Here is a 23,510-nt window from a genome sequence, read left to right as displayed (position 1 = left end):
CTACATAAACACTTAGAAAATATGCTGTGTGTACAAATATGACTCTGTAGTGAATTAAATGAACAATATGTGAATGAACGTGCCTGTGTCAGGTGTAAAGGATCACTCCTGTTTATTATCGGAGCTTGAGCACAGGCTGTGTGGTACCATGTCGATCCTGAGGGCTCTATCGAGTGCCAGCTAAGTTTCCCCCCTCTGATGATGCTTGAGGAGCTGTGGGGGTCTGGGAACTCAGGCTATACCTTAGTCTGACTTGGCAGCCTGAAGAAACAAGCATTTGGAATCATTTTACATGCTTGTCTGAGGCAGTAGTCTTCTCCATATTCCAGCTGCTGTTTTAGCTGAAGCAGACACAACACCACCATAACTGTGAGTATAGACCATTGTGATCTGTGGGAAACTTTTGGGGGTTTTCCTGAAATTTTTATGCTTTTATTTAGCTTTCCCGGGCCGTCTTTTGGCGCCAAAACACTGCCGCCATGACCATCTTGGATTTCTCAATTTAATTTAAAAAGCCTCAATCTGCCTCCAGAGCATGTATTGATTTTTTATTTTTTTTTTTATAAATCTTTATTCATTTTTATCTTGTACATCAAGTGAAGATACACATATTAAATCAATTTTTACAAAACACTTGAAATTACAATCATATAGTCTTATAGAATAAGAATAAATACCCCCCCAATGATCAATACTTAATTGACAATATTATACATATATCCCATTCCTATCCAAGTATAAACTATTCATGTGTTTAAGATGTCTGATCACTAGAATAAGAAATCAATGGTCCCCATATTTTTTTAAAATTATGAAAATTTCCTTGTTGTAACACAATCAACTTTTCCATCTTATATATGTGGCAAACTGAATTCCACCAGAAGGTATAATTTAGCTTAGTATAATCTTTCCAATTTTGAGTAATCTGTTGCATGGCGACCCCCGTCAATATTAATAATAACTTATTATTATTTGCAGAAATCGGACTCTGAACTCTCATTGTTGTACCAAATAATATAGTGTCATAAGAGAGTCCAACATGATTTTCTAATAATTTATTAATTTGGGGCCAAATTAGTTTCCAAAAAGCAATTACACAGGGACAGAAAAAAATTAAATGATCTAACGTCCCAACTTCTAATCTACAATGCCAGCATCTATTGGATCTAGTGTTATCTAACTTTTGTAAACGTGTAGGGGTCCAAAAAACTCGATGTAACAAAAATAACCACGTTTGACTCATAGATGCTGATCTTGTAGACCTTAATCTCCAAGACCAAAATCGTGGCCATTGAGATGCAGAAATTGTCTGTCCAATCTCAATACTCCAAATATCCCTAAGGCCAGTTTTCTTTTTTTTATTTAAAAATCCATATAATAATTTATACCATTTTGCGGCTTGATGTCCCAAGAAATCCGCCTGAAAGCAGAGGAATTGTAAACTATATTGAGTATTAAGACCTTTCCATTCAGGGAACCCTACCTGAATAGCCTGCTTCAATTGCAACCATTTAAAATATTGTGTTTTGTTTAAGCCAAAATTATGTTGCAATTGTGAAAAACTAAGCAATGATCCATCTAATATAACATCATTCAAAGTTCTAATACCTGCAATTATCCACTGCTTCCAGACAATTTTAAAACTGCCAATTTTAATCTTGGAGTTTACCCAAATGGATTGATTTAATGATTTAGAAATTGGATCTGGTGATAAATTACTAATATATCTTAATGTCTTCCAAGTATCAAGTAATATTCTATTATCTTTATATTTCCTAGGCAATTTTATACTAACTACATGTACTAGATGTAATGGAAACAGGAGCCGCCATTCTAAATATAACCAATCCAGTACATTTTCCATGAGTTCTGGGAGGATCCAATACATACCCTGTCTTAGAATATAGGCTTGATGATACCTATAAAAATTTGGAAAATTTACCCCTCCCTCCACAATTGTTTTTTTCAAAGATACTAAAGCAATTCTAGGTCTTTTACCAAACCAAACAAATTTTGTAAGAATATTGTTTAACTTTTTATAAAATGACCCCTGAAAGAAAATTGGTATCATACTCATTTGATAACAAACTACAGGTAAAATCATCATTTTAATTGTTTGAACTCTTCCCCACCAAGAGAGATGTAAAGGATTCCATTGCTCACACATTTCTGTTATTTTTTTTAATAAAATTTTTTCATTTTCTTTCACTGTGTCATCAGTTGTGTTTTTAATAACAATACCTAAGTATTTTAATCCTTCTTCTTTCCATATAAATGAATATGAATCAAATAAGCCTTTGGTACAATGAACATTAATCGGAAGAATTTCAGATTTACTCCAATTAATTTTATATCCAGAAAATTTTCCAAACTTCTCTAATAGATTAAGTAGACATGGAATGGTAGTCTCCGGTTCCCTCAAATAAAGCAGAATATCATCTGCATAAGCAGAAAGTTTAAATTCCCAATTTGAGTATGGGATTCCTTTTATTCCCTTAGTTTGATTAATTGCAATTAACAAGGGTTCAAGAACAACATCAAAAAGTAAGGGAGATAGAGGACATCCTTGTCTAACCCCCCTTAGTAAGTTAAATCTATCCGACATATTATTATTAATATATAATCTTGCACCAGGAGAGCTATACAATGTCTGAATCATTTGAATGAAACCCGATCCTATACCAAACCATTCTAAGGCTTGATACATAAAACTCCATGTATTGATTTTTTATTAAAATCGATAGAGATGGACACCTCAGGCTATTGTACCCGATTCATGCCAGATTTGCACTGGCTGGCTGAGGAACGTGGGGTACGTGAGAGGAGCGAAAACAATGAGCTTAGCCCCCTCTGGTCCCTCTAGGGCAGGGGAGTTGCAGATGTCATGCTGGGACAAAAATCCCTTCCAGAGCCCTTAGTTAGTGACACGACAAAGCACAGATGTGTGGATGCTTCTGGGCCCCAGCAGATGATCTTAGGACAAACTGTTCAGGGCTTTATGCCTGATTTTGTTGGTCTGATGTTTGACATCAGGTTCGGTCTACACTGTCTGGGGTCCCACCAGCTGTTGGGCACAGGGTTTGCACCTTTAGAGCATTGTGCCACCTCTGAAGGTTCCCCTGGAGGAATCAGAGGTCCAATCAGAGAATGACTGGGAGGACTGGGGATCGCAATCAGTGCCTTCATTTTTGGAGGATTCAGGGTCTCAGGCTGGGGATCACAGTCAGGAGTCTTTGGCAGCCCCGACCAAGGAGAGGATCTGATGGTATGCCTCCTTTTTAAGCCAGTGGCTTTGCTGGACGTCATCACAGAATCATTTCAGGTTGTGAAGCTAGTCCTCCAATAGATCTATACTGCTCAGCAGTCTATCATGAACAGCTCTAAGCCTCAAACTGCCTTTTTTCCTTTGTATCCTAATGTTATAATGATGCTAACAGAGCATGGAGAAACCGCTGAAGGTCCTTTGTGGGTTATCAGGACTATGACAAAGTTTTATCCACTGGGTCCAGATTTTCAACAGCTGTTTGTCCTGCCTAAGTTGGATTCACTAGTAGCACAAGTTACCAAGCAAACTTCTCTGCCTAGCGAAGGTACAGCGATTTTGAAGGATGCACAAGACTGCAGAGTGGATTTGATCCTCAAACGACTGTTTAAAGCTTTGGCTTCAGGGCTGAAAGTGGCAGCAATGGCTTCCTTTGTTGCATCTGCCTGTCATACTATATTGTGTCAGGCTGCATTAGAGCAGGAGGATGCTGCCCCCAGTTACTAACTTTGGGGTTGGATTATTTGGCAAATGCTCTATACCAGTGTTCTTCAACCTTTTTACACCTATGGGCCGGCGGAAATAAAATAATTATTTTGTGGACCGGCAAACTACTAAGACTAAAATTTTAAAAACCCATTGCCGCCCTCGCGAGCTTGGTCCCACAAACCATCTAATCCCATCTGCAGAAGCCTCAAATAGTTATGATTTTATATTGAACATATTTTTTTAAAGTATAAAAAGAAACAATATTCTGTACAATTGTCATTTTATAAACACAAATAATACAGGGCAAGGATCAACAAAACCCCCATCTCCCCTCCCCTTCACATATATACCCTCTACTATCAAGAAAACTGAATAAGCCAAATTTTTACAGAATGCTACACAAATATCATGCTAACAGAATACCGCAGTCACGCATGACAGGAATAGTGTTAGGGGAGCGCAACTAGGGCAACTGCCCCCTGGTCAGCGAGAGCCCTAAGCCAGCTGAAAGCTAAAGAAGTACTGCCTGGGCTTTGCACTCCCCAGTTATGTCTAACATCGGCTCTAGCAGGATACTTATTTCAAATCTGATATATTCTAATCACAAGATAGAAATAAAATTATTTTTTTCTACATTTTGTTGTCTCTGGTTTCTGCTTTTCATCTTCATTTCACTCTCTTCCATCCAGCGTCTGCCCTCTGTCTCTTCAATCCAGCATCTGCCCCTTCCATCCACTATCTGCCCTCTCCCCCTTCCATATGGTATCTGCCTTCTTTCTATGCCCCTTTCCCCTTTCCATCCAGCCTGTGCCCCCTCTCTCCTTTTTATATGATTCATTCTGCTCTCTTCATTTTTATCTCTCCTACACCAGATTTAGCATCTTTGTCCCTCTCTCCTTATTTCTCTTCTGACCCCCTTCCCAGCATCAATCTCTCTCTACTTTCTCACTCCTCTGTCTCTCCCTTTTCCCTTATCTGATCTCTCCATTCCATCCTGACTCCTTCCCCTCCTCTAATCTCCCTGCCAGCTGTTTCCTTCCAGTTTTCCTTCTCCCCTGTCCAGCAGTACACCTTCTCCCTTTCCTCCTACCCTTATCCAACAGTAACTCTCTTCCCTTCCCCTTCTCCCCTGTCAAGCAGTACCCCCTTCCTCGTCCTGGAGTACCCCTTCTCCCTTCCCTCTCCAACAAATGTTTCCTCTCTTTAGGCTAGTGGCAGCGATGTGTGCTTTTAACTTCAGCACACAGCTGCCTTTAAGCTGTAGTTTAGCCATGATTTCATGATGCAGCCTCGGGGCCTTTGGTAGGCTGGCCCGCTTCGATGATGCGATGTGGACCGGCCTACCAAAGGCCCCGAGGCTGCCTCCTGAAACCATGGCTAAACTACTGCTTAGGGGCATCTGTGTGCTGAAGTTAAAAGCACACAGAGCTGCCGTTGCTGGTCTGGGGGTGCGGAGACAAGCAGGAGGCATATGCGGCGGGAGTCCTGGCAGTGGAAGGCAGGAGTCCCGGCATAGCGACAGCAACAGGAAGTTGCATGTCAGCTGACGCTGGCACCTTTTTTTTGCAGCGGGGACCCGAATCTTTCATGGACCGGCAAGATTTTTTTGGGGACCAGCGGTTGAAGAACAGTGCTCTATACAATGTGTTTAGAGTTGTGAGCAAGGTCTCTGCTTATTCCATCTCTGCCTGTAGAATGCTCTGGATTAGGCAATGGATGAGAGATTCTGCTTCCAAGGCTATGCTGAGCAGGCTACCTTTCAAAGGTCAATGTTCTTTGGCAAAGGGCTGAATGATCTAAGGACAGTATGGTGGATCGTCATCCTAAGTCTTCACCAGATAGTAGACCACATGTCTCTGGCAGGACGGTTGATGTAATTTTCATGGTTCTTGATGGTTTTATTGGCCCTCAGTGTAGTCCTCTGTTTATAGATAGTATTATGGCTCTTGACAGAGTTTTGGAGGTTTCAGGCGAGCTCAGCCCTCAGGTTCTCGACCTGCAGAAGCTCCCAAGAAGTCCCAATGATGCCAGGCCAGTTACCGACCTGCTGCAGATAAAAAGACGGTTATCGGCTAACTGAGAGTCCTGGACAAGAATTTGCTTGGTCCAGTGGGGCTACAGGCTCAAATTTTTTCATCCTCTGCTGGACCTATTGTCAAAGTCCAAGCGCATGTAGAATGGCTCTTGAATATTCAAGCTGTAGAAACCATACCGACCGATAAATCCCTGAGGTTGTGGGTTCAAACCCCATGCTGCTCCTTGCGACCCCGGGCAAATCACTTAATCCCCCATTGCCTCAGGTACATTAGGTAGAATGTAACCCACCAGGACTGAAAGGGAAAAAATGCTTGACATTATAAGGTTGGACGAGCCCCCAAAATGTAAGGTTTGGAGGGGTTATGGTTGAAGTGGCCTTACAATCCATGGTCCCGAGTTCAATACCCTCACAGAAGATTCACCAGGAAGTAGAATCAAATAACAAGTACAGCCAGAAGTGATTGCATAAAGAATATAATATAGAAATACAGAAAGACAATCTTTAGAAAGACACATAAGTTTTACAAATACAGAGTGAATACAGAGACTGCTTCTGTGTTCTTGTGAATGAGAGAGTGTGAGGACAAAGAAAGAGAGAGAGAGAAAGGGGGGTGAGGGGTGATGTTCCAGAGAGAGAGAGAGAGAAAGATGTGTTGCAGAGAGGAGGCTTTTATAGCTTGGAATCTTATTCTGAATATAGAAACTATTGTATTTCCCAGTATCTTTCTGTTTATAATTTGTAAACTGTTTGAAACAATGGTTAGTTTAATTGATAAGGAAGGTGTGATATTTGCAGGCATGGTAGATGGGATTAATCTTTGGTTTCTTTTTTTCTATTCAAATAGCCTATCTTCTTGATAAACAATCCAGTCTGGCTGAATGATTAATGTATGTGAATTCTGTGCAAGAGCACTTAGGGTCTATCTGCATCAACATTCTAGAGTCAGATTGATATAATGTCCCATAGGCCTTTGCTGACATTGGTTAAGGCAACCAAAATGCTGATTGCTAGCAATGCTAGGTTGACAACCTGAATGTCAACCACTTAGGCTATAAGTGATATATAAATATTTAAAGTAAATACATTTTTTTTAAAAATAAAAAAAATAGGGCTGGGCAGGAACTCTATATAGTTTATCCTACCCAAGAAAGACTAGGAAGACTGAAGGCCAGTCCTGGATCCAAAGTCGGTAAATGCAGCACTCAAAGTGCCCTGTTTCTGAATGGAGTGTGTTTGGTCATAACCTCAGTGGCGCTGGGGGAATTGCCAGCCTTCCTGGATTTGACAGAGGCTTCCTTGCATATTCCCATATTTCCAGATCACAGGAAGTCCCTGACGTTCCATGTGTTGAAGAGACCTTGCCAGTTCTTGGTACTATGTGTCTTGGCTCCATCTGGCAATGGCACTTCACACCTTTACCAAGGTGATGGTTGTTGTTGCAGCAGCATACCTCTGCAAGGTGGAGATCCAGGTGCATCCATACTTGGACAATTGGCTGATCCAAGCTCCATTCAAGGCCGACGGCAAGAAAGCAGTGGTGCAAGTTGTCCAAATCCTGCAGGACCTGGGGTGAATTATCAATTTTCAAAAGAGCCTCCTGGAACTGACACAATCCCTAGAATACTTAGGGATCTGCTTTAACGTGACAGAAGACTGTGTCTTCCTTCCAGATCTGTGCAAATTGAATATAAGATGCCAGATTGTGGAGATACTGGCAAAGCCTGCTTCTATGACCTGGCATTACCTTTATGTGCTGGGGTTGAAGATAGTGATCCTACAAGTGGTTCTGTGGCTGAAAGTTCATCTAATCCCACTCCAGGATGCACTTTTGTCCCGCTGGTCTCCACAGATGGATTTTCTCTGGATGCCGTTGTTCTGAACGGTGAAGGCACGCCAAAGTTTGTGTTGGAGGCTCGAGACTCTGAATATCCTCCTTGGTAATCCTGACAACAGATGGCAGTCTTATGGCTGGAGAGGTCATTACGAGGGTCATCCAGGTAAGGTCCAATGGTTACCCTCTCAGAGGAAATGGTCCATCAATAGATCTGAGCTGTGAGCAGTCAGAATGTTCTCAGATAATGCCACAACTGTGGCATACATCAACAGGCAGGGAGGCACCAAGAGTGCCCCGTTGAGAAAGGAGGCCTGCAGGCTCTATCAACCACACATGTAGTGGGAGTGGACAGTGTGCAGGCTGACTATCTCAGCCAGTAGGTCCTGGACCTGGGGGAGTGGTCATCCCAGAAGGCCTTTGATAGCGTTGTGAGTTGCTCTGGATGTCCAACGTTTGATCTGATGATGTCGGCAGCCAACAAAAAAGTCTCTCAGTTCTTCAGCTGAAGATTTAAGGCTAGAAGCACCAGCATGGACACCCTAATACAACCTTGGCCAGAGGAAGGTCTGTTGTATGTGGCTCATGGTAGGATAGGTTATTTGCAGAATAGCAACCTACCTGGGGTTGGTAATCCTAGTTGCTGCAGATTGTCAGCATCAGCCATGGTACTCGGATCTATTTCGGCTACAGAGGGACAAATGTTTCAAATTGCCATTCATCCAATGCTTCTCTCGCAGGAACCAATAGTTCTGGAGGATCTGGAATGCTTTGGGCTTACAGCATGACTCTTGAGTGCATGGCCTTAGCATGGAAGGGCTACTTGGAGGTGGTCATAGCTATTCTCCTAAGATCTAAGAAACCGGCAATTGTTGCAGCCTTTGCTAAGGCTTGGAAATTGTTTCAGCGCTGGTGTGCTAAGCAGAATGTGAAGCTCTTAAGGTTCTGATGTCAGTGGTCCTGGCGATCCTTCAAGATGGTCTTGCGAAGGGTCTGGCAGTTGGTTCCCTTAAAGTACAAGTCGCAGGCCTCTTGTGCTTTAGGGCTTGAGTGGAGAAAGTTTTTTTGGCCTCTCATTCTGATGTAACCAAATTTTTGAAGGGCGTGTTGTAGCTGCATCCTCTGGAGCGACAGCCGTTCCTGATGTGGAATATTAACATTGTTTTGTATGCCCTCAGTAAGAACCTGTACAAGCCTTAACAAGAGTCATCACTAATAGATCTTACAATCAAGATGGTTTTTCTAGTTGCTATAGCATCAACAAGAAGGGTGTCAGAGCTGGAGGCTCTATCGTGCAGAGAACCTTTGGATTTATGGAAGCTGGCATCTCACTGTTCACAGTACCTTCCTTTCTGCTAAGAGTGGTCTCGACCTTCCACTTAAATCAGGAAGTCCAACTGCCTGTAATCCCTGCCTTGGGTTTGAAGAAAAAGAACAACATTTTGGTGTTGCTGGATGTTGGGAGAGTTCTTCTCTGTTACCTTGATGGGAATGATTTTTGTCTCTCAGATCATCTTTTTGTAATAACGAATCCTAGCTGCCTGGGGAAGCAGGCTTCTAAGACTTCCGTTTCAAGATCTATTTGCATGGCTATTTCTTCAGGGTACATTGGGTGGCAATAAACCACTGATTTCTTTGAAAGCATACTCTATGAGAAGTGTGGCTTCCTCGTGGGTGGAGTCCCAGGCAGTACCACCTGCTTTGTAGGGTGGCTGTGTGGTCCACCCTCCATAATTTCATGAAACTTTACAGGATGGATGTAGTGGCATGACTATGCTGCTTTTGGGTCCTCAGTGCTAGCAGCAGGCTCATCTTCCCCGCCCTAGACGCAGGGGACTGCTTTAGTATATCCCACTGGTTCAAGACTCGTATGCCTTTTGTACTAGAAAGGAAGATTAGGTTCTTACCTCGATAATCTTCTTTTTAGTAGAAAGGCATATGAGTCTTGAAGACCTGTCCTCTCAGATTTCATTTAGCCTACTTACTGTCTCAGACAGGTATGTATTCCAGGTGCTGGTCTTTCTCCTGTTCAACAGATCTAAAGAATGATGAGATAACTCTCTATTGCAAAAGACAAATGAAAGACTCTGATAACTACATAAGTGGTAGTGCCGGTTGCACTCATATAAGTAGATAGTTCTATTACACTTTATTTTGTTATGTTCCTATTGACATTGGTGTCTTTGATTGTAGTTGTTAAAAGCAGAGCAAATTTGACTTTGTCAGGAAGTTCCCCATGCCCCTTCTTTTTATTTCTCATCTTATAGCACTTTGGTACGAACTGAGGAGCTGCAGCACAGCCCAGAGATACAGGAAGTGGATCTAAAAAAAATTTACATGATGCCTTCTACACAACTTGTGATTAGGGGTGAATAATCCACTGGTTCAAGACTCGTATGCCTTTCTACTAGAAAGAAGATAATTGAGGTAAGAACCTAATCTTCCGTTCTAGTGCAAAACGCATATGAGTCTTGAAACAGTGGGTTATACTAAAGCAGTCCCCTTGTTCAATCTTCTTTTTTTAAATTGAGGTCACATTTAATATTTCATAAAATTTGGAGTGCCAAGACATGTGCCAAGCACAAAAATACTGTCTCTTTCTCTATTATGCCCCCTCCCATGTTATTCTATGCTGTATTACCTCCCACCTGCCATTCAGTATAGGGTTACTAAACATCTGGGAAAACCCAGCCATGTTTTCTTTTTAGAGGACTGTTCGGGTGCCTGGAGGGATTTTCAAAACCCGGTAGTTTGTCCAGGTTTTGGAAGTCTCCAAACTCAGGGCCACATCTAGAGGCCCTCTGCACATTGTGGCCTGGCCAAGCCCTCAGCTAGCGAAAGACCCGGCGCGGACCGCAGGAAAGATTTTAGGTGCCTTTGATTTGGTTGGTGAAAAAAAAAACTTGATATATTCTGGATTCAGTTCAAAATAGTGGTTAGACTTTGTCAATCTACACCAATCACAAGAAAAAACAAAAGAATATCAGGTTTAAACCCAGTGATAATTCTGGTACAGTTCAATCCTCACTGTCACTTGGGTTAAGCAATCATTTCCATTGTGTTGCATTCCAGTTTAAAGTTCATTTCTCTCGGGGCTTCAGTTGCCCAAAATAATAAAGCAAAACAATACTGCAGCTGACATAAATGGGTCCAGCACAGGAAGCATTATGAGCTGTAGAGAGTCATGGTCTCTGCTCCTTGATTACTTATTAGCATGAATCCAGGGATGATAGAACAGGAGGGAGAAGAGGCAGCAGCTCTGCAGGCTGAGAAGTTTGTGAGTCTCTTATACAAGGCACCTTTAGGTTCCCCACCAGAGGTATTGCCAGCCCTCTGGTTTTGAGAGGGCTCAGAGACGAACCCAAGGTGGGTGGGGGGCAACATATTCCCTTTATCCCCTCCCTTGCATTAAAATTAGTATCTTTGCTGGTAGGGATGGCAAAGCCCCACCAGCCAAAGAAATGCCCTGCCAAGCTGCTTCCCTCCTCCTGGTGCTGCTGTAGTAATCCAGGAAGCACTTTTGGGTTACTGCAGCAGTACTAGGAAGAGGGGATCAACTCAATAGAGCATTTCTTTGACTGGTGGAGCTTTGGCATCCCTGGGTGCAGCGCAGGTTTGAAGAAGGGGCCCTGAGCTCAAGTGGGAGGGCTTCCTCCATGGTCCCTCTCTCTCCCTATGATTATGCCATGGTTTCCCACTATCTAAGTAATGTCAATGGCAGTTTCAAAGTGAAACTCCCATGTAACTCCCATGCTATCTTCTGTTCCTGTGACCCTCTTCTTCCCCCTCCCACAGTCCTAGCTTTTTTTTTTTTTTTGCTTACACTTCTGTCTCCATTTGCCTTTATCCAACTGATTTTCTCTGTCATTCTTTTTTTTCCTCTTTCTCTCCTTCCCATCTCCTCTCATATGTAACCCCCCCTACTTCATCCTGTCTCATTTCCTTCACCTAATTGCTTGAATGAATCCTTGTTTCCCTGCTATGATGCTCGAAAGATGTTTTGATGGATCCTTGCTATGCCTCAGGCTCTCTGCTTCCCTGCTGCAAGTGGTCTGTAGAAGGCCCGTGAAGTCCTCCAGTGGGATCCCTGCTTCTCTGTCTCTACTTGTTTCACGGCAAGGTTGAGACATGCTGTACTGGAAGTTAAGGTTGGTCTCGCAGTATTAAGTCTCATGAGACTTGATATCATGGGAACAACCTCAACTTTCGTCACAGTGTGGTTCAAGCTCCCTGTTAGACTAGTCGTGGCATAGAAGCAGGGATCCTATCAGAGGATTTCAGGGAGCTTCTGTAGGCCAAGATAATGAGGTTGGCAGGCTGAGCTCTTGTCTGTGAGCTGTACAAGCCTTGCTTATATGTTCTGTTCATTAATAATTAGCTGCATGTGGTTTATGTATTAGACTTTCCAGCTTTGGTATGATTGTAAGTTAGATTTGTAGATCAATGAAAGAGCTGTGGTTTCATAGTTTGTGAACTGTTTGTCCTAATAAGATGGGTTTCTCAATGGTTCTGTTTGGGTCGATTTTAGGGTAAACTCCTGACGCATCCCTGTCCACCTTATGCCTTGGCCTGGGCTTCCAACAGCATTGTGGCAGCAGGCTGTGACAAGAAGATTGTGGCTTATGGAAAGGAAGGTCAAGTGATCCAGGCTTTTGATTACAGTCGTGATCCTTCAGAGAAAGAGTTCACTGCAGCAGCCACTAGTCCTAGTGGACAATCTGTGGTGATTGGAAGTTATGACAGGTAGTGTTGTAGAAAATCTGTAAAAGCTACAAAACTGTTTCTAAGGCCTGAAAGGGGAAGATATGACAAAGGAATATGCATATTTATATAACTCTGGCCCCAGAAGAATCTTACCAGTAATTCAGGCTCCGGACTAAGTTCACATGGTGTCAAGGTCCAAGCTTGGGCCTACAAAATAGTCTTTTTTTTTTTTTTTGGGCACAGGATGAGGCCAGAGAAATCTCTAGTAGGCTGGAGGGTATCCTACCTGATCCTCTCAGAATTCAAAACTCTCTTAAAAAATAAAAGATGGGGTTCCCTGAATGGAATTCTTATGCTTTCAGGTAGATTTCCTGGGACACCAGGCTGCACAGTGGTATAAATTAATATCTGGATTTGTAAATAAAAAACCAAAAACTGGTCTTTGGGACATTTGGAGCATTGAGATCAAGCATCAAATTACTGCGTCTCAATGGACATGAATTTGGTTTTGGAGGATGAGATGTACAGTGTCTGCATCTATGAGACAAACTTGGTTTTTTCTTTTACATAGAGCTTTCTGGACCCCCGTTCGTTTACAAAAATTAGATAGCTCTAAGTCTAATAGATGTTGGCATTGTCATCTCAAAGCTGGGACTTTAGATCATTTATTAATCTATTGCAGTGTTCTCCCCAGCGCTTTTTAGCTGGGTGTTCCACTCAGCAAATTTAGATGCCCGCCCAGCTGTCACCTGCCATAAATCCTGCTGCCGCCACTGCTTAACGCGCAGCTGAAGAGCTGCTGAAAGACTCCCGCCTGACTAAACAAAACAAAACCCAGCAAGCAACTTGAACCTGGCTTTCCTTCTCTTCCCTCTGAAACCGGAAGTTACGTCTGGGGGGTAGGGAAGAGAAGCCGACACGGACAGTGGTACCTTTAGAGCCCCGGAGCATGCGGGAGATAGGCCAGCCAAGGAGGGAAGCTTACTTGCTCTTGCTTACTTCAGGCCTTTCTCACTGCCGGGTCCTGCCTATTTTCTGTTTCCGCGAAGGCAGGACCCGGGAACGAGAAAGGCCCGAAGTAAGCAAGAGCAGCAAGTTGTAAGCTTCCTTCTGTCGCTGACCTTTGGGAGATAGGTCAGCGACGAAGGGAAACTTGCAACTTGCCTTTGTCTGTAGCGAATCTGCCGGGTGTGTGAGACCGTGGGGGAGGGGGCGGGGATGAATGGGAGGAAAAATGCTGCTGTACCCAATTAGAGGGGGAGGGGGAAGAGAAATGATGCTGCTGCTGCTGCTGCTATACCCAATGGGGGGAGGGTGAAGAGAAATGCTGCTGCTTCTGCTGTACCCAATTGAGGGGGGGAGAAGAGAAGTGCTGATGATGCTGCTGCTGTACCCAATGGGGGGAGGGGGAAAAGAAATGCTGTTGCCCCCTGTGGGGGGGAGACATGCTGCTGCACCCAATTGGGAGGGAGGGGGAAGAGAAATGCTGCTGCACCGAATGGGGGAGGGGAGGGGGAAGAGAAATGTTGCTGCTGCTCCACCCAATTTTTTGGGGGAGGGGGAAAAGAAAAGCTGGTGCACCCAATTGGGGGGGAAGAGAAGAGCTGCTGCTGCACCCAATTGGGGAGGGGAAGAGAAGTGGTGCTGCAGCAGCACCCAATTGGGGAGAGAGAGGGGAGAAGGAAGACCAGGGAAGGGAGAGGAGAGGCAAGGCAAGAGATGCCAAGACCATGGGAGGGAAAGGAAAGGAGCTACCAGACCATGGAGGGGGGAGATATGTCAGCACATATGGGGGGAGGGGGAGAATGGAGATCCCAGGGCATGGGGGGAGAGAAGGGAAGGAGATAGAGATGCCAGACCATGGGGTGGAGTGGGAAGGAAAGGAGAAGAGAGAGATGCTAGAGCACAGGGGAGGGGGTGAAGCTGAAATGAATCATGTACAAAGGAGAGAAAGGACACAGGATATAGTCTATTGAAGGGACATAGAAAGAGGGAAGATGCCATATGGAACAGAGAGCGGGTGGACACTGGTTGGAAAGGGCAGAGAGGGTGGACAGTGGATGCAAGGGGCACAGAGAGGGTGGACAGTAGATGGAAGGGGTAGATAGAGGGCAGAGGCTGGGTGGAAGGGGCAAAGAGAGGACAGATGTTGCATGGAAGGGAGCGAGGACAAATGCTGAACAAAAAGAAGAGAGTGAAGAGAAGATGATTAAAGCAGAAACGACAAAAGGTAGAAAAAATTTTTTTGTTGCTTTATGTAGAATCAAGTAGTATTGTATCTATTGATTAAAGTTTATAAATAGGAAATGGAAATAAGACAGTTTTTTGGGGACTAAACCCCTTTCCTCAGGTCAGGACAGGATACCAAATGATTGAGCGTGATCGACCAGTAGATCTCAAAGGCAATGTGAGTCGATCGTGTTGCCTTTGCAATCTTTTTTTTCCTGCCTCCCTGAGCCAGGCCAGGCGCGTACAAGTGCCGGACTCAGAAGACTTCACCTCCGACGTCAATTCTGACGACAGAGAGGAAGTTATCCCAGGACAAGCAGGCAGGTATTCTCACAAGTGGGTGACGTCATCCGACGGAGCCTTGATGCGGACGCCTCACAAGCAGATTTGCTTGAAGAAACTCGAAGTTTCGAGTCGCCTGCACCGCGCATGCGCGAGTGCCTTCCCCCCCAGCGCAGGGCGCGTCTCCTCAGTTCTTACTTTTCTGCGGAGCCGAGAAGTCCGTCTTTGACTCTCTGTGTGAAGTAATTCCACTTGTGACTTCTCTACGACCGCGGTTTTGTGTTATTTTTGTCACGAATCGCTGTTTTTTTTCTTTAAAAAAAAAAATATATATATATATTTTCTTCCGTCCGTTCAACCGGGCAGGCCTCGCGGCCGCAGCCCCACAGCTTCGATCTTGCGGCGGCTCTTTTTCGGCCTATGTCCCGGCCTGCAACCGGTTTTAAAAAGTGTTCCAAGTGCCAGCGCGCGATTTCCCTCACGGACCCTCATCGACGCTGTCTTCAATGTCTTGGGCCTCAACATCTCCTGAAATCGTGCCGGCCTTGCTCAACACTTAAGTCTCGTGCTTTTAAGCGTCGTTGTATTCTGTGGGAGCAGCTCTTCAGCATGGAGTCTTCGCTGGAACTCTCGTCTTTGAAGTGTGCCTTGCCCTCGACTTCATCTGAAACTCTTCCGTCTTCCACAGCTTCCACTCCAAGCCTCATCAAACCTGCCTCGTTTGTACTGGACTTGGACGGAATGTTGGACAGAAATGTGGTATAAAGATAGACGATTTAGTGGCTTGGACGGTCAGATCGGCAGGACATATAATTAGACGATTTTCGAAAGTAAAAAAAAGTTGGACGTATCTTTCGAAAATGTGTCTTAGGCTCTTTTTAACTTTGGACGACTTGCGATATGGACGTAAACGGACTTAGACGTCCCTTTCGATTATGCCCCTCCACGCTTCTACTTATTCTGACTGGAATTGCCATTCAACATATTACATTCAATTGGAAAAATCAGAGTAGATTAAATTAGAGTTTTTGGTGGAGTTCTGTATGTCATATTTATAAAATGGAAAGAACGTTAACCACACAGAGAGGATATTTTGGTAAATTTTGAGATGTTTGGGGACCATTAACAGACTTTTGTAATGAGTAGTAATCATTTTCCCTTCATAAGATAATTAAAATGAGGGGATAGAGATGGGTGGGAGGCAGTGTTCCCGCTAAGCTGCGCTGGCGTGCGCTGGCGCACAAAATATTACATCGCAGCGCACAAGTTTCACGTCACAGCGCACACTCGAGCGGAGGTGAGAGGAAGCGGCGGCGGTCTGCCCTGATCGCCTAAGATGCAGCAGCAGCGGCATCCCCGTAATTTACGGGGATCATGAAAGGAGCCGCCGCTGCTGCATCTTAGGCGATCAGGGCAGACCGCCGCCGCTTCCTCTCACCTCCGCTCGAGTGTGCGCTGTGACGTGAAACTTGTGCGCTGCGATGTAATATTTTGTGCGCCAGTGCACGCCAGCGCAGCTTAGCGGGAACACTGGTGGGAGGGATGATTTTTTGATATATTAATAGAATGTATATTGTATAATATAATATAAATGAATATTTTTTTTTTTTTAAATCTTTATTCTTTTTCTTATGTTACAACAAGTGTTCCAAATAAGCTCATTAGAAACTTGAATATACACACTTGATTAACTCATATATTAACAACAAATTTAACATTTCTTTAGAAAATTAATATTATATAAAGTTATAATATTATGCAAGAAATCTAAATTTATATAATTCTTATTGAATATAATAATCCCCCACCCCTCCCTCCCTCCCAATCAATAATACATAGAATCAACTTTATTGTAAATTCATTCAAATATTGATATAGTATGTAATAATCAGAAATAAAATCCCACCCCATTCCCCTCTATTCAAATATCTTATCATGGGAAAAGTTAATCATTCATTACAGAAATCTGTTAACGGTCCCCAGACTTTTTGAAATTTACTCACATAGCCTGTTTGTGTTGCAATGGTGAGTTCCATTTTGTATATATGGCATACAGAATTCCACCAGAAATTGTAATTTAACATGTCATGTTTTTTCCAATTATATGTTATTTGCTGTATTGCTATTCCAGTTAAAATAAACAGTAATTTGTTGTTGCTTGCCGAAATTTGACTTCTTGCTCTCATAGTTGTGCCAAATAAAATAGTATCATATGTCAAGGCTACCGGATTTTCTAACATCCTATTGATTTGAGGCCAAATTGACTTCCAGAATGTTAAGATGAATGGACAATAAAATAAAAGGTGGTCTAATGTTCCGACTTCAACGTGACAGTGCCAGCATCTATTAGACCTAGAACTATCTATCTTTTGTAAACGAACAGGGGTCCAAAAAGCTCTATGCAATAGAAAAAACCAAGTTTGTCTCATGGATGCTGACACCGTACATTTTAACCTCCAAGACCAAAGTCGTGGCCATTGAGATGCAGTAATTTGGTGCTTTATCTCAATGCTCCAAATGTCTCTAAGACCATTTTTTGGTTTTTTATTTACAAATCCAGATATTAATTTATACCATTGTGCGGCTTTATGATCTGTTGAATCCATCTGGAAACATAAGAATTCCAAACTATGATAATTAGTAAGATTTTTCCATTCAGGGAACCCTGCCTGAATGGATTGCTTCAATTGCAACCATCTAAAATATTGTGACTTATTAAGATCAAATTTATGTTGCAATTGTGAAAACTCCAGCAACTTACCATTTTGTATTACATCATCCAAAATACGAATACCTGCTATCATCCAATGTTTCCAGATGATTTTAAAACCGCCAACCTTGATCTTGGGGTTTAACCAAATCGTTTGTGCTGTTGATTTACTTATTGGAATAGGAGTTAGATTACTTATATATCTTAGAGTTTTCCAAGTATCCATAAATATTTTATGTTCTTTATATAACCTTGGCATTCTGATACTAACTACATGACTAAGACGCAAGGGAAACATAAGTCTCCACTCTAACCAGAACCAGTCTGGAATATTATCAGTGGGCTCTGGGAGGATCCAATACATACCTTGACGTAAAATATAGGCTTGATGGTACCTATAAAAATTGGGAAAATTTACCCCGCCCTCCACAATTGGTCTTTGCAACGACACTAAAGCAATTCTGGGGGTTTTTCCAAGCCAAATAAATTTTGTCAAAATCCTATTTAATTTTTTATAAAAAGATTCATGAAAGAAAACTGGTATCCCCATTTGGTAACAAACTACAGGCAAAATCATCATTTTAACAGTTTGTACTCTTCCCCACCAAGATAAATGCAAAGGATCCCATTGCTCACACATTTCTGTCACCTTTTGTAATATGCTTTTTTCATTATTTTTCATTGTTTCATCCACTGTTTTTGTAATCCAAATTCCCAGATATTTAATAATAATAATAATAATAACTTTATTTTTATATACCGCCAGCTATCTTGCGACTTCTAGGCGGTTTACAGTAAAAGAGATTGTGAATACAATAAAGAAAATGTAAATACAATAAAGAGAGGCTTTACGTACAATGAATTAAGGAGTTTAGCAGTGTACATCTCAATACAATGAAGAGAAACTTTACGTACAATGAATTAAAGAGTATGCAGTATACTTCTCGTACAATGACTTAAAGAGTAAAGCAGGCTACATCTGATAATATTAATAATGTTAACAACAGTTTGTGTGTTGCAAGGCCCGGAAGTGCCAAGCTGTTTGCTCAGTAGTAGAAATATTCCGTGACTTGAATAGAGTGTTCGTAGTTAGTGATTAGGGGTTGGGTTAACAGTTTGCAAGTTTAGTTATGTGATGGTGTTACGAGGGGGTTGATGTTCCGGTTCGTTGCCTAGGTGTTTCAAGAATAGGTAAGTTTTTAGGTGTTTCCTGAATTCTTCATAATTGTTTGTGTGTGCAATGAGTTTTTCTAGGTCTTTACCCCATATGGCTGCTTGATATGATAGCAGTTGTTGATGGTGTCTCTTATATTTGCACCCTCTAGCCGGTGGGGAGACAAATTTCATGTGTGTTTTTCTTTCATGTCTGTTGGTTGGGAATGAGAAGAGATCTGTGATGTATTTTGGGGCTAGACCATTTAATACTTTGAAGCAGAGACATCCTAGCTTGAACTTTGTGCGCGCCTCCATCGGCAGCCAGTGTAGGAGTCGGTAAGATGGGGTTATGTGATCGGACTTCTTCAGCCCGAAAATCATCCTGACTGCTGCATTTTGTATCAGTTGTAGTCTTTGCATTTGCTTCTGGGGGATCGTCAGATGGGTGATGTTGCAATAGTCCAGGTGGTTTAGTATTAGGGATTGTACTAGCATTCTGAAAGCTGAAGTGTGGAAGTACGCCTTAATGGACTTAAGTTTCCAGAGAGTGAAGAACCCTCTTTTGATTAAGGAGTCTATGTGGTCCTTCATGGTTAGGCTTTGGTCTAATATTACTCCTAGGATCTTCATCGTTGGTTGAATGGGGTAGTTTAGATTGTTAATGTGTAGTGATGTTGTCGTATTCTGTGCGTGTGGCGAGGCTATGAAGAATTTAGTTTTTTCTGAATTGAGCTTCAGTTTGAAATCTGTGGTCCATTGTTCCATCGTGTTAGCGCTTCAGTTGCTGGGGGGATGGTTTCAGAGGGGGATGCCGTAATTGGGATTATGATTGTGAAATCGTCTGCATAGCTGAATACTTTTATGCCTCGCTAGGTTAGCTGCGTGCCCAATGAAGCTATATAGATGTTGAAGAGTAGTGGGGATGGTGGGGATCCTTGTGGAACGCCTGATGGGTTTCTCCATGTTTTTGAGAGATTGCAGTTGAAGCGGACTTGATATGTGCGGGTTGTGAGGAAATCTCGGAACCAGTCCAGCACTTCGCCTCCGATGCCGATTGAATCTAAACATTGTAGTAGTTTTTTGTGATCCACCAAGTCGAAGGCTGAGCTCATGTCGAATTGCATCACTAAGGCTTTGTGGCCTTTGCTAAATAGGTTACGAAGGTATTCTAAGATTGCTGCTTTCACCGTCTCGGTACTGAACAGAGGTCTGAAGCCTGACTGGGTTTCATGTAGCAGTGAGAACCGATCTAGGTAGTCCATTTAATAGCCTCCTCCTTCCAAACAAAAGAGAATACATCAAATAATCCTTTTGTACAGTGTACATTTAATGGAAGAACTTCTGATTTATTCCAATTTATCTTATATCCTGAGAACTTTCCAAATTTCTCAATCAACTCAAGTAAATGTGGAATGGTAGATTCTGGATTCCTCAAATACAATAGTAAATCATCTGCATATGCAGATACTTTATATTCTCTATCTGAATGTGGTATACCTTGTATTTCCTTTACTTGTTGGATAGCTAATATTAAGGGTTCTAAAACAATATCAAACAGTAAAGGAGACAAGGGACAACCTTGTCTAACTCCCCTCTGTAAATTAAATTTTTCTGAAAAAGTATTATTAATATATAATCTAGCAGAAGGGGAGCTATACAATGTTTGTATTATTTGTATGAATCCAGGACCTATACCAAACCATTCCAATGCCTGATACATAAAGGTCCATTCTACTCTATCAAAAGCCTTTTCTGCATCTAAAGAAACAGCAAAAGTAGGCTCATTCATTTTCTTTGTTAAGTATAACATGTGGAATGCCAGTCTGGTATTATGAGATGAATGTCTTTGAGCAACGAATCCTGTTTGATGCATACCTATAATATGAGGGAGAGCTTTAGCCAATCTTAAGGCTAATATTTTTGCTAGTAATTTACCATCTACATTTATTAAAGATATTGGCCTATAGTTTGAAACCAAAGTGGGATCTTTATTTGGCTTTGGCAAAACAATAGTTAAAGATTCTGCTATAGTGCCATTAATAGAACCTTTATTAAGTTGGTATTGATAAAGATTTAATAAATAGGGCAATAGAAAATTTTGAAATGTTTTATAGAATTCTACCGTATATCCATCACCACCTGGAGCGGATCCAACTCTAAGGGACTTCAGAGCTGTTTCTAATTCTTTTAGTGATATTGGCTCTTCCAAACTTCGTTTTACATGTTCAGGAATTTTTGGACCCTCTAACATTGTCAAAAATTCTAAACCATCTTTTTCTTTATCTAAATAAGTCTCGGAAGAATAAAGAGATCTATAAAATTTTAGGAACTGTTTTAAAATAGGCTCAATTTGTGTAAATGTTTCACCATTTTCATCTTTAATGGCAATTAATTTTGATTTCCTTTTTTTTGCTTTAAGATAATTTGCCAATATTCTTCCCGCCTTATTTGAGTTACCATAATACAAAGCTTGTTGAGAAAATATATCTTTCCTAATCAATTTAGATGAAATCTCATTATATTTACCCTTAAGTTTTAACAATTCTTGTTGAATAGAATATTCCCATTTTTCTATAAGTTTTAATTCTAAAATTTTTATCTCTTTTTCTAAATTTAAAAATTGTTTTTTAATCTGTTTTTTAAGATAAGCCGAATAAGAAATTATTTGTCCTCTCATTGATGCTTTAAAAGCATCCCATAATATTTCCCTAGAGATCTCATCTTTATCATTCAATTGAAAATAATCCTTCATTTTTGTTTGAAGATTCTCACAAAATATTGGATCAGCAAGCAATGTATTATCAATCTTCCAAATTGGTCTATTAGTATTTTGATCTGCAATCTTAATTTCAATCCAGACCCCACCATGATCAGATAAAATGATTGGATCAATGGCAGCTTGTGACACCTGATGTGCCAAATTATTTGAAATAAAAATATAATCTATTCTTGAAAAAGAATTATGAACATGAGAACAGAAAGAAAATTCCCGTCCATCAAAATGAAGTATTCGCCAAATATCTGTCAAATCGCAAGATTGTACCAAATTATCTAATCCCATAGATTTCATAAATCTACTTGGGTTTTTATCCAATAGAGGATCCATAACAGCATTAAAATCCCCTGCTACTATTAGATTTGAAGTAGCCAGTGGCAAAATCAATTGTTGAAGAGTCTTAAAAAATTCATTTTGGTTCGAATTAGGGGCGTATATATTAAACAACGTCATGGTAGTATTTCCCACGCTCATTTCCACATTTACCCATCTTCCATGAATATCTGATGCTTTTAATTTGAATGACTAAACTGGAAAAACCTCCCAAACCCCAAGAAAGGAAAATGATTGGGGGAAAGAGACAAAGACCAACTGAACGCTCAAATAACTGTTATAAACAATTAGTAACTGCTTAAGCGGGAGAGCCCTCAGTCACACAGCCACTACTGGGCAAACCCAGAGAAAAGCTGACGCAAATTACACCCAGAAGAGTGTTAACTGCGAAACATCCCCGGGCTCTCTCCGCCTAATGGGTGAATAAATAAAGTACCACAATAAAGTGCTATTGTGGTACTTTATTGTGGTACTTTATTTATTTATTGTGGCACTTTATTGTGGTACTTTATTTATTCACCCATTAGGCGGAGAGAGCCCGGGGATGTTTCGCAGTTAACACTCTTCTGGGTGTAATTTGCGTCAGCTTTTCTCTGGGTTTGCCCAGTAGTGGCTGTGTGACTGAGGGCTCTCCCGCTTAAGCAGTTACTAATTGTTTATAACAGTTATTTGAGCGTTCAGTTGGTCTTTGTCTCTTTCCCCCAGTCATTTTCCTTTCTTGGGGTTTGGGAGGTTTTTCCAGTTTAGTGATTTTTCCACCTCCACTTCAATAGGGTTCATTTTTTGTTCTTTAATTTGAATGAAGCAGAGCATTTTTTATTTACTAGAATAGCAACACCCGCTTTTTTCCCTATAGCTGGTGAAAAAAAACAATGCTTGACCCAACCTCCTATCAGCTTGTTGGATTCAATATTTGAAAGGTGGGTCTCTTGTATGAAGCATATATCCGCATTTTGCCTCTTTAAAAATAATAATGCTTTTTTCCTTTTTATCATGTGATTCAGACCATTAACATTTAAAGATAATATTTTAAGATCCATTTATATTTTTATAATATAATTTTCCAAATACAAAAAAAATAATGATTTTTACTAATAAATTTTCCCAGTATTCAAAATAATTTATGATATCCCCATTTACACCCACCCCCCTATTATGTCCCTCCCTCCCATCCCCTCTCACCCATCCCCAATTAAGTACGAAAACTTGGATATGCAGGTTGAGGTTAGGTATAAAATAACTCCCTCAAGCTAATACAGAATGTTTCTTAATTACTACCATTAAATTATTTCATTTATCAATTAAACTTTTCTTATATCTAGCAAAACCTTTTTTCCTCCCAAGCCTATAAATCATAGACTCAATTTTGATGTAGTGAAATTCATATAAGAGATATATTATCTTAACACTAGACTAATTTGATTATATTATTTCCATTAAAATTTGCAATAATATTTATCCCAGCTTTGTCTTTATATATATTTTATTATATTATTATCTAGTAATTATATTATATTGTAATTATCATCACAGTATAAGTTGTATTGGGCAATAATTTAAATTAATGGTTCTTGGAGGAAGTTTTATGATTCAAAATCTATCTTATATTTATAAAGTACTCTTCCATTAATCTTACCTTCTTTTAGGTCATAAGTGGGAATCGAAAAGAAATATAATATTTCCAAACCAGAATGAAACGTC

The 23,510-nt window shown here is 41.2% G+C and overlaps 1 protein-coding gene across 2 annotated transcripts in view; it reads left to right on the top strand.

The window, feature by feature from the left end:
• The window catches only part of IFT172 (intraflagellar transport 172), a 413,076-nt gene that overhangs the window by 32,672 nt on the left and 356,894 nt on the right, over window positions 1-23,510 (top strand). For both annotated transcript variants that reach the window (XM_033936511.1, XM_033936510.1), the window contains exon 8: window positions 12,149-12,363. In XM_033936511.1, the coding sequence (XP_033792402.1) occupies window positions 12,149-12,363 (215 nt within the window). The remainder of the gene's footprint in view (window positions 1-12,148; window positions 12,364-23,510) is intronic.

The sequence above is a fragment of the Geotrypetes seraphini genome, chromosome 3 (genome assembly GCF_902459505.1).
Source record: "Geotrypetes seraphini chromosome 3, aGeoSer1.1, whole genome shotgun sequence".
Lineage (NCBI taxonomy): Eukaryota > Metazoa > Chordata > Amphibia > Gymnophiona > Dermophiidae > Geotrypetes > Geotrypetes seraphini.
Note: the sequence above shows the minus strand (reverse complement) of the source record. Positions and strands in the feature narration are given on the sequence as shown.